Raw genomic sequence first — 12,548 nt, 5'->3', positions numbered from 1 at the left:
CACATGGCCTTAACTTTGGTCTTCCATTTGCAAGACCAGCCAGCTTTCAAGGCTAGCCAAAGGTCCATTTATCAGGAATAATACGATTGTGTTTCCTCTTTTCTGAAAGTGTTATAAAAATATCCTAATCATCCTCTTTCATCACAAGCATCTGGGCAATTATTCCTGCTCAATCTCTGTGCAAATAGGGAAAGAATCAGCCCAAAATACTTCATCCCACAACACCTGTGACATAGGAGGCAACATTTGTTCACTCTTTAGGGGAAAGTGACTTGGTTAAGAGAAGCCATATAACCATATCACTGATCCTTAAATAGATGCCAGATATGTGTCATAGCAATACCCAGAGATAGAGAATGATGAAAGAGCATAGCCAGGGCCATGAGGTCATCAGCCTTATGACTCAGGGGTTCCTGAGTTTTATGCCTAGATCAAGCCTTTCCATTTAATGTGTGGACAGACTACTGCAACAGTTGTTAGAACAATTGATTTTTTAAAATCGTTTTAGGTGTTCCTTAAGGAAGTACTCACCTTCCCAACAAGGGCTGGAATATTCATAGAGTTAGTTGCAAAGCCCATGCCAAACACCATGGCATCTTCCACACCAAGGAACCTGGCCACTAGTTTCTCCAGTTCTATGTGCTTGTCCAGAGTGCCTGCAGAAGTAAGCACAGGCAATCTTAAAACTCATTAGACTGTAAAAGTTATTAATTCTAAGAATACAAAGCATACAAAAGAACAAGCCAGAAGCGTGCCATTAAATTAGATGGAACTTTTAGATCTGATGAAGGTTTTGCTCTTGTATATGTGGCATAAACTGGAAAATGGAAGAATGCAAACCAGCTATAATCTATGATAACAAATACTGCTGCTCTTAAGGTAGCAAAGCAGTTTCTGTGACAGTTTCCTTTTCACACGATAACAGTTTTTGATCTAGTTTATCCTGAAGATTCATTTTTATTTGTTTGTTTTTGCTAACATGGAAAATATACCTCCTTTTTATAGGAAATTTAGGACAAACACCTTAGACATTCTTGAGTTCTCTCTGGATGAGAGAGAAAGCAAAAAACAACAAAAAAAATATCTCCCATTTTTCCCTGGGTGCTTCTGTGCATATGCGTACAAAATCCTTAATTATGGTTTTATATGTATAGACAAATGAAAGTTTCTACTTCAGAAGTCAAAAGCTATGCTGCTCTAATAAGTGATGATAACTCTCTTTCCTCCCTCTTAGTAATCAAACATAAATGCCAAGACAGCATTAGAGAGGCTTTCTTATTGCATCTCACTTATCTAATACTAAGTCCTGCAGGCTCCAAACCAATAATGTGCTCCAGTTGTCCAAAAACAATAGTGTCTTTCTCCAGCAGCTTACAACTGAATACGACCAAAACACAAAAGGGAAAAAGAAAAGAGTGGTGTTAAGAGGATGAGATAACAAATAACTTTGAACGGTAATGAATCATCTCAGCTTGCCAGCTGTCTAGCCTTTGGTGGCCTGGCTGTGTACTGGAGGTACCAAGGCAGAAGGAATTCTTACAGGATGATCTGCAGGAAAGAGAGTGGCCTGTGGATTCTGATAGAGCATTTCCCCTGGGAACAAGGCCGCGAGCAGGAAACAGAAGAAGAATTCATATAGCAAACATCTCATCTCGCTTGTGAGGCAGGAATTGATGTCACAATAAAATAAGCGAAGTGAATTAGTGAAGGGCATTATATTGATGGGAATGAGAAATCTGTTTGTTGTGGTGGACAAAGGGCAGAAGAATGGAGGGAAAACAGAAGCTTGGCTATGCTGTCTTGACAAGAGCAATGAGTCAGGAAGGTGATCTTATCTTCCTCACAGAGGGAGGCTCATTAAAAGCAAATCCAAATAAAAATGGCAGCAGTATGATTTGAACAACAACACTAATTCAGCTGGTTGCAGTGAGGTAGCATTTTCATTACTTTTTCTCATTAAATATACAAAGTGGTTTGTAAGAATAGCATTCACTTGGAAATAGAACTGAAAAATACCACCCAGGCAGGCAACTGTCCAACAGCCAGGGAGATAAGGAGCAAGGATCACCTGGCTACTGGAAAAACCTGGATTACATGGACACTGGAGAACAGTGATGCAGTGATTTTGCCCAGAGGCTCTGCTAGACCTGAGCTGACTCCTGCAGAGTTTCATGAGTGTCTCTGCACTGCCTACATATATCCTGAATTCTGCAACTCTGCATGTCACATTAGATGATACAACAAGCACATTGAGTTGGGTTGTCTCTGGTACTATGCTCCTGCTAAGAAGACCTCCTGACGTGTTAGGTGACATGATTTAGAAAAATGTGAGTGTCTCTGCAGAACCTGCAGTAGGATGTGAGCTGACTCTGTATGAAGCTCTTTAAGGATGGCTACTCCTTGCACTTGCAGCTCCAAAGACACACAGCCAGCTCAGATCCTCAGCTCTTAGTAGCTAAGCTCCATGAAATACAGAAACATATGATGTTTCAGAGTTGAGCTGCTCACTGGAGAGGTCACAGACATAAATGTATGAAGCTCTATGTCTTAGCTTGTGAGCCCAGTCAGTCTCAAGCTATCCTTATGATTATCTCTGTATTTTTGCATTTTTGGCCTGGTTAGTCTTCCACCTGGTTACAGCACTCATGGGTAACTGTGGATTCCAGCATGGTCAGCTGCCCTAGTGTTCCTTACAGGTGTGTTTTGTCACTTTAGTACTATGGACACACAAACAGAAGATGAAATCTGAAATGGAAACTTGAAGCCAGCCACACTATGGTTAGAGCATGAATTAGGAGTAGGCTGGGCATGGGAAAAAATGAGAGACAAGCAGGGTGTGCTTTGAAAGGCAGGCATTTTAAAGCATGAGAAAATTGTCCCTGACTCTTCCAGGGGTAACTCTGACACTACTGGGGTGGAGCTTTTTGGGGTTGCATCATATATTTTCTAGTTTTAAAAATCAGCAGACCTTGACTTGCTACAGATTATTCTATTCAAGCACCTATTATCTTAGATGAACCAGAAAGGAATAGCACACTTTTGACCTCGTTTTATTGATTTTGTGATGGTGAAGGATTAAACATTATGAAAGTGACTTATTCCTATTTATTATCTACTAATCCTAACAGTGAATTTAGATATTATGGTATATCACTATTGCCTACAAACCCTGGACTAAAGATAAGAATCAATTGGGGTTTGGGTTTGCAAAACCAAAACCCGAATGACAAGGATTTGCAAAATCAGCATTAGCTTTGAATTACTCTAATTATAATGGTAGCATTGTAGGTGGTAGGTGAGGTGTTGCAGGAGTAATACGATACACATCAGTTATTAGGCTAGTGATCAGCGGGAGGCTAGTGACAGCCACATGCATTAGGAAAAGTAGAGCTGATGAAGCATACAAGCTTTCATTTCCCCAGGTTTAAAGTAAAAGGGGTATTTAGTTAATAAGTTATGCAATTATTTAACCATATTAGAATATTTTTCCAGCCTGGGAGATTCCTTAGCCACCATACAAGCTGTACCAATTATATGACCCTTCACTGGGGGAAACAAGGAGAAGGATATGATCTGGAGGAATGAGGTTCATCCACTAGGATTTCCAGGTGGTTGCAGGGACCACCCCAACAAGCCAAAAGAGCACTACCAGACTGATGTGAATCTGATCCAAAGAAACTTCCACAGGCACAAGCCGCTACATCTCAAGCCACATAAGAAAGACTAATTACACTGGTCTTCATTAAACATACACTCAGCAGTGTTAACTCATTTTATTCTGACCCTGAAAATATTCTGTGTTTTGATGGATTCAGACCAGCATCATGATCTGGTAAATGCAAAAGCGATATGCTAAGTATATTATTATTAATAAATAGATATACTGTATACACAGACATACTGTATGCATAAATATAGACATTAGATTTTTCCCCATAGTCTATCTAATTCTTATGTTTACTCCAGGTTGGTCTGACCTGAGAAGTTGGTATACAACTAAAATACAGCTAAATAATGTATGCCACCTTACTACGAAAGATTTGAGAGAAAGCCATCTGCACCTGTAAGAGACCAAATAGAAACAGTTTCTTTCAAAAGTCATTCCCTCCTTGTGGAACAGTTGCATGCAAAAGAAGACAGCAGGTGTAGCAGCTGTTGTTATTTTGTTTCAAGATTATATAGGTGTCATGGAAAGTAAAATCAAAGATCTTTATCAAAAGTGGGGACTTTCACAATGTTAGCCTCCTCCACAGTTTCCCACCCTTTGAAAAGTAAATCCCCTCCTTTCAGAATCTGGTGACCCAGTTCCCTCTCTAAGCTTGTCTCTGCACTCTGGGGACAGGGAACATGAAGTACCTTTTGCTATGGCAGGCTTTTATAGGCTTACTCTGTGCTCTGGAGTTAGAAATCACTGTCAGTCTACTAGATGCAAAGCTTGGAAATTCACTTCCCATGAACCAAACAGTTTATTATTTAGCCTTGACACTTCTTTCAGCTCAGACAAGATGGTTTATACCACTGGTTAGTCTGCCCAATATAGTCTGCCCAGGATAGTGTTCCAGGTTTTTATGTGCTAACAATATGTGATAACAAATGTGAAGCAGTATCTTTTAATATCTTTTTTATTTGTAATTTTAAAACCCAGGCAGGCAGGAAAATACCTGTTTACTTCAAGCTAAACAAAAGCTGGATTAGTAAACCGATGCAAGCAACAAGCCTTTGAGTGAAAAAGGACTCACTTAAAGGATTCCCATAAAAGTCATTTCCACACATGAAGAGCAGCTGTGAATCTTATGGATCAGTGTGAAAAAGAACCATTACTCTATGAAAATGGCAACTTTTCAGAGGTATCTCGAGCTGAGTAGTGAACAAAACAACATGATCCTAAGCTTCCCTGCCACATTTGAAACAAGGTCATAAACTGAGGCCTCCATCTGGTAAGATATTTGTCAGAGATGAAAAAATAACATTACTGAAGCACATACACACTTTTATAAATGCAAGATTAAATGGGTTATTAGAAGCAGAAAGAAGTAGAACATGTAGAAAGTGTATTATTTATTTGCACAAGAGTGAATGATCCGGACAGTATCACTGTCCCGCAGAGACCAGTACAGGAGTGAATCCTAAACTTGTAGAATGATACATGCTGATGAGAGAGTGGGAGAGAAGCACAAGGTAACACTATGCAGTTGCCTCATTTTACCCTGCATGTGTATAAGACAGCCCCAAGAGAAGTGGGTTCTGAAGAAGCATTTGAAAGAAGAAAATGTTGACATTTTCTTAATATTGATGTCAGATGATAGGGTTTTCATACCACAAAGGTACTGCAGGAGTCATAGATACAATAATGTACTTGTATCATTAACTGAATCTCAGAAAAGAGTAGATTCATTTTAACAAAACTGAAGTTTTGAAGTTTCCTTCTTCCAGTTTTGTTTGCTTTTTTTCCTTTATAAAAATACGCAGCTAAAATTTACGGTTGAAGTCCAGCCTCTTCAGTGTCACAGACTGGATGGCAGTGTCTTTAAGTTTCTAAGGATCTGCAGGTACATAGATAACTGTGTATACTGTAGATATTTTAGGTTTTAAACAGATCACAGAACCCTTAGTTACTCCAAATGCCTTCAGTTCCATCTGCCGGGAGTTGGACTGTCCAGAGCTTAATCATGCTTTGCAGAGCATACTTTTGCAATGCTGAAATACCAGAGACAAACCTGATCCTTTGATCATGAACTGGATCAGTTATTCATGAAAGGGTAGGCAAAAAAGGAAAATGATGTTAGTGGGAGATGACAAAGAAGGAAAATTCCTCTAGTTAACTGTTTTCTAATTTACACTCTACCCTATAAGAAACTAGCCAAGATTATAAAACACATAGGTACTAATTCTCACTTATGCAGCTGTATTGTTCTCTAAGCTTATACTTGGAAACTTTAAATTATGGGAACTTTAGTTCCTTGTCACTGCCTGATAAGTGAGGAATGAACCATTTATTTCTGTGTTTGTACAATACTGTGTACAAATTGGGCTCTGGTCCTCATTAAAGCTTTCAAGTGGTGTAAAACCAGGCAAACAACTATTTCTACCTTCCAGAATCTGCTGAAAGAAATTCATATTAGGCCTTAAAACTTAATGCAAGGAAGCAAAGGGGATGGAACTGCTTCTGTAATTTAAATGTTGGCACAGGTTTTCAGATTTGCTTTTTGGAAATCAGATAACCAAATATCAAAATCCCCATCAAACAAAAAAGCCATGCAGCTGAGTACAAGGTAGGCATTAAAATGTAAACTCCTAACCATGCCCTCCAAAATGAATCACCTTGCAAGTGTTCTGTGCAGGCTCCACCTTCTCTTTTGGTCCAAGGCATAATCAGAGGAGAAGGTTTTCAAAAAGGCAGGAATCCTGCTTGGCTGCTTAAATTTCACTAATGATACATTTGCTCCTGCTACTCAGGTATATCATCTCCATAAGGAATACTGGTGAATTAGATAAATAGAGCATTGGAATTACCAGCTGCTCACGTTACACCCACATCCCTGTCCTGGCACTAAGCCTAGGAGTGTGTAGGGCATGATAATCTGCTTTATTTCAAAAAGTTTAAAATTACTGATTTTATTATGATCTGCAGTCAGCAAACAAGAATCAGTTTTAAATAATCATTGTGCACAATTCTCCATCAATATTCTCAAATCACTTTCCTTAGAAAAGCTTTGGTATTTTTAGTGTCTATCAGTGATCTCTCCTCTGTATGTGGCCAATGTCCCCCTGAATAAAAGGAAACCAAGTTTTAGCATCTGCAATATTCTTTGCAATGAGTTCCTCAGGTCTGCAAGCCTCCTGTGTGAAGAGCTGCCTCCTGCTGTTTATATGGAAACCTCCTACCAACCTCCTGCAATGCCCTGTAGATCTTGTACTGCAAGAGGCAATGAACAGCTAACCCCTGGCCACTCTTCCATGCTCCACAGCATTTTGAAGATTTCTATACTTTTCCCTTGAGGCTCTTTTCCAGCCTGAAGACAGGCATTTTGAACAGTCGAAGACAGCTATCTCAGTAGTTCTTCACAAAGAAGCTGCTCCAGACCATTGATGATCCTTGTTGCCCTTCTCTGGTGTTTTCCAGTTCTACGAAGTGTTTTTGACCAGAACTGCACAGAGAACTCGAGAGCAAACCATAGCTTTATACAGTAGCATACTGATGTTCTATGGTTGGCTTTCTGTTCGCTTCCTAAAAATCTCTAATATTTGATTTGCTTTCTCCCACTGAGCAATGAGCTAATGCTTTCAAGGAACTACTGCTTACAATCCTCGTGAGGGGTAATGGTTTGCTTGGCCTTAAAAAAGGAAAATATTTTTCCTTCAGATTGAAAGTTCCACAAAAGCCTCAGGAATGTGTCTTAAATGACACTATTATGTTAAGAAAATGTTTTATTATTATTATAATTTAAAAAGAGCATAGAATTAAAAAAGGAGAGAAATGTCTAAAATCTTGTCATGGAGGATAAGTCTAGAAAGACCATTCACTATTTTTGTCAGGTTCTTATGCCTCTGTACTTAAACAGGAATGTCTGTTAAAGTGACGCGTGCATTATTATTTTAGAGAAAGCAGGAGTAGGGCTTTACAGTTCACATTGCCATTAGTTTCTGAACTATGTTAACACACATATTTTCTGGGAACATAGAACTTTACATTTAGCGAAGTTTAGCCTCAATGAATTTACTTAATAAAATATAGGTTTGTAAATTTTTAAACAACCATGTTAAAACTTTCATATTAACGTATTCTGAGAGCAAACCACCTGCAACAACATTCTGATCTGAGAGCAGTCTATACCCACTCCATAGTCTGCACAGTAGTAAAAGGAACAGTTCAGGCAGAAGACAGCAGAGGACAGTTTACTATCATATATTCTTTCAAGCATCAGTGCTGTTCAATTTATTTGTTTCTTCTTTGTTTTCCCCTCTCCCTGAAATCTTCTCAAAGGAGTGCAATGATCTTTCTCTTAAAGAAAGACCTATCGCTGCTTTGAGAGAGATCTTGGTAAGCAAAGCCCTGAACATGCCAGGCACTTAGGCAGAACAATACTTTTGAAGTCAATTAGCTGAAAACTATAAATATATTCAAGTGCTTTCTTGGATTAGGACCCCACAGGCAATTTATAGCCTTGGCTACTATTATTCAGTGTATTTATATTTCAAACCACTTTAGCTCAGACACACAATAACAACAAAAATTTTGAAATGTTATCTGTCCAGGAACAAAAGCTTTCTGTTCATTTTTTCTATGATTAGGATGGCAAATGATAATTAAAAAAAGCGACCTTTCATACGACAGACCCTTCCCTACCTCTGTCTTAAAAGTATATGTATATATATTTTAACTCAGATACATGCATAGTTAGAATTTTGCAAATCTGCTTGAGTGCTAACCAAAATAGAGCTGAAGCAGCACAAGTGAGGAAAGAAAAAAGAAAAAGAAAAGAGAGTATCCATACTACTAATGGGAAGCTATTTTCTTTGGGTTGCTTATACAGTTCTTGGAGGGAAAGAGGCTCATACAGAGCTAAGGCCTAAATCATTGCTCAGAATTGCTCTCTGGAACGACTTTTCTTCCCCCCTGACCACGCAGGGTGAAGCCCTCAGCTCAGGCTCTCTCTTAGCTGCTTAACAAAGTGGTTTGACTGCTCCTCTACATGATCTAAGCCAGCTCTTACCACCTGGCTTCCCTATTTTCATAGATTCTGATCTCCTGTAGGCTCACTGAAATCTGCTCCCTAGAAAGCTGTACATTGTACAGTAAAATATGCATGATGAAGTTGTATCAAAAAAGCAACCTTCTTTGTAAAAAATAGCTGGAATCTGTAATAAGGAGCACCTCTTTCTGCCATGTACCTGTATTTCCAAAAAGTGCAAGCAAACAAACACGATATTGTAAGACTGATGGTAAAGTGCTAATGTTTAAGTTAAAAAATCTAAGCAGTCTCATTTATTTCAGATACACGGAAGTCAACTGCAATACACCCCTTGTATAAAAAGAAGCGACATTTTAATAATTTAGGTGCTGATCCTGCAAGGACTTATACACTATCCTTCTTTATTCATAGTGCATTCTTGCATTGTGAATAGTCTGAATGAAGTTAAAGGGACTCTTTGTTGTGAATGCAGTTAAGTACAAACATAAATGTTTGCACAATGTGTCCTAAACTATCAGTCAAGATACCTTCAGGAGTACTGCACAGGAGCTCAGATAAGAGAAAGTCCTAGAAATCTCTGCAATGTGGCTCATGTAACAGACTAGATGGAGGCAACTAATTAGATTTTCTAATACTTGAGGAACAGAATCAATCTTTTCATAGGGTTTTCTTGATAATAGGCCAGAGTCATAAAAGTCTTCAAAACAAAAATTGCACAAACCAAAGATAAAGAATGAGGAACACGGCAAATTTTCTGAAGTACTGGAAACAACTCAAAACATTCTCAGACAAAACAGAATTTAAGAGAAAAAGACCCAGAGAAGAGAAATACTCCTTGAATAACTTAGATCACTAGTAATGGCAACCAATTTCAAGCATGCAGTTCAGGTGAAACAACATATTGCAATCACCAGATGGGTCACCTACCAAAGGAAAGTAGGATCAATCTACAAACCCTCTCTGAGGGGTTTGCATTACTTTTTGTGTCTGGACATGACACTTGAAATAACCATCCCCATTAAAATATGTTATTTTTTCCGTAAGATCCCTGGATGAAAAAGTTTGGTTTGAGAGAAACAAAATGTAAGTTTTCATCTTGCTGGATAAAAGGCTTCCAAGTTTTTCCCCCATCAGAGAGGAAACAAAATTATCCAGAGCCTTCTTGATCAGCAGGCTATAGAGCATTCTTTTAATTGTTCCAAATGGAAAATAAGCAAAGAAAGAACATTTTTCTTTACTTTTTGTTTTTAAGAACTGATACTTTTCTACAGACAATGCAAATTTTGTGAAAGAGATTTTCTATCAGATGGATAATTTTTAATAGGCTCTTAAGGCATATAGATCAATCAGTCAGAAGCTATTTAATTTTTGCTCTAACACTCCCTGCTGGTCAGATTTCATGAAGGATCCATCAGATTTACAGAATGATGTGGCCAATGACAATAACTCACAGAAGACAACAGACAGCAGTTACCCAAGAACAATTCTGGAGCCTTACAAGTTGTGGTACTCAAAGCTGAACGGTAATGCTGAGTCAAAACTAGTGCTTGAAAACCCCCAAGCTGTCTTCGTCATCATCACTAATAAAAGGCAGAACTGGACACAAATAGCATCTCTTCATTTGAGTTTCATGTTATTCAGGTTCATCATAATAAAAATTCCTGAAGATTACCCCTCCCCTGCCAGTTCGGGAAGGAGAATGCTTTAGGATAGCAATGTGCTTGAGTTGCTGATATATCCCAAATAATCAAAAGAGCCTGATCATCAAAAAGAGCAGCAAATTAAAAGGTACTTCAGACTGCTAGAAAACCCAACAAACCCAAGCCCTGTGGGAAGAAAGACCTTTGAATCTCCCACTGCTCATCTTGAAGGATTAGGAATGCGGTAGGAATGAATGCGGTATTTAAGAAAGAGCCAATACTTCAAGACATATTCAATATCATCCAGTTAGTTACATCTGTAAAATCTGTTTGAGTCTGTAAATCTCCAGTATAGACTACATATAAATAGCCAGAAAAATTTTAAAGAAAAGAAATGGAATAGTGACTAAATTTTCCATTTTGCTTAAGCTATTGCTAAAAGGATTTTCTTTTTCCAAAATCCTTATGATAGTTGCAGGGAAAACATAGCTATTTTGGCAGTAAAGTGCACAAATCATAAGTTGAAGGGTTTGTTTCTGAGTATCCATTGATACTTTTTAGTAAAGAAAAATAGCCTTCTATTTGGATGTTGGAGCACAGCTGTTGAAAGTGAATATGCCACTGACAAAACAGATGAAAAATAATTAACCAGAAAAGTTATAGGCTTCTGTTAAAAAAAAAAAAAGTCATAACAGTTCCCAAGAAAATAAAAGCTGAAGGAAAAAAACCCCTGCATTTCTATGGCTGGAAGTTGTTTTCACCAAAATGCAAAATGACTTTACTATTAGGAATGCATCGTTATATTCACATTTAATATTAGTTCAGTAAAATGCTTTATATAAAAACATAGGACTGAAGATAATACTATATGCAGCCTACACACCTAAAAAGTAATCAATTCATAGAGGATATATTAACCAAAAAGTCACCCAGAGCCTTCTTGTACTCTCTTCTTTACAGGTGTGTTGGAAAATTCTGTGCTGTGCCTGTGCATGTCTCATAAAACATTACAATATAATCTTAGAACATGGGATAAAAAGAAGAAAGTATGTAAAACCTCATTTTACTAATCAGTACTCTGTATGTGGTAACTTAATATAAATCTGTGATGCAGTTAAATTTGCCCTAGAACAATTCCTCTTGAAGTCTCAATGTTTGGTTTACCTCTTTAAAAAATAGCCCTGTTACTTTCTTCATTAAATATCCAAGGCTGCTACATGATACATTTGTTTTTTGCTTTTCCAAAGCTCAGTAACATTTTCTCCTTTTTAAAAAATCCTATGTGATAAGTAATAAAATTAAGCATCACTTTTAGTAGTTAGTCAAGTAATTGTTGCTGTGATTACAATTCTCTAAGCATCCAGTTCCTTCAAGACATCTGTATGAAAAAGCATTTAGTTACAGAAACTTTGGTGACCATCTAGCTGTTTACTCTACTTACCCATTTCTTGTCTGGTACTGCAGATTCCTGTGCCATATTTTTGTAACTCTTTGGTCACAGTTTTCAATGCATTAGCATCCGTTTCTGCAAAGCCGAGGTAGTTATAAGAACCCATATTGATTACATTCTTGATAGTCCTTCCTGTAAGCCTATAATTAAAGCAAATTTTAAGGAATCGTTCAACCCTCCCTCCCATCCCAAACAAAACCAAAAGAAAACACAAATTAAAATTTGCCCATGAATTTTGTTCCACTTTTTGATTCCTATTTGGGAATTTACAATCCTCATACTTCAATATCCTAAAAGTTTTTTCCAGTGGCTTTCTGTTTTCCTGGCTAGATACTGCATCCTGCTCAGAATGTTTTCCATATTCTAGGCTGTAGATGGCAGTATACTGGTACTGGGTAAAATGGTGCCTTTATGGATTTTTTAAAAAAAACACCTTGGACTTTTTATAAGGAATTTACAAACACTATTTATTCAAGTGACTTGTCAACAACTTCCACAAAGTAATTAATATGCCAGAGCTGTCACAGAAAAAAAAAATTAAACATTAGGAAAATGGGGTGGGAAACATTATGATACATTCTCAGTGAGCCAAAACCCATTGTTAACATAGCCAACCCACTTTGTTTGTGGTGAATTTCCTTATCTATTTAGCTCAGTAACAGTTGGAATGCACTCAAATCTTCAGGTTGTAAACTGCTCAAAACTCAGCTCAAAGGCTCACTGTGTAAACCAGAAACCGTGTTTACACAATGGAAGAAATTATGA

At 37.8% G+C, this 12,548-nt stretch overlaps 1 protein-coding gene across 1 annotated transcript in view; it reads right to left on the bottom strand.

The window, feature by feature from the left end:
* Window positions 1–12,548, bottom strand: part of SPTLC3 (serine palmitoyltransferase long chain base subunit 3) — a 55,919-nt gene that overhangs the window by 41,142 nt on the left and 2,229 nt on the right. The window contains exons 3-4 of the mRNA XM_026064175.1: window positions 11,775–11,923; window positions 532–656 (exon numbers count right to left, since the gene is read on the bottom strand). Of these exons, the coding sequence (XP_025919960.1) occupies window positions 532–656; window positions 11,775–11,923 (274 nt within the window). The remainder of the gene's footprint in view (window positions 1–531; window positions 657–11,774; window positions 11,924–12,548) is intronic.

Source organism: Apteryx rowi, unplaced genomic scaffold, assembly GCF_003343035.1.
Source record: "Apteryx rowi isolate R43461 unplaced genomic scaffold, aptRow1 scaffold_21, whole genome shotgun sequence".
Classification (NCBI taxonomy): Eukaryota; Metazoa; Chordata; class Aves; order Apterygiformes; family Apterygidae; genus Apteryx; species Apteryx rowi.
The sequence above is the reverse complement of the archived record's forward strand: the minus strand, read 5'-3'. Positions and strand labels throughout refer to the sequence as shown.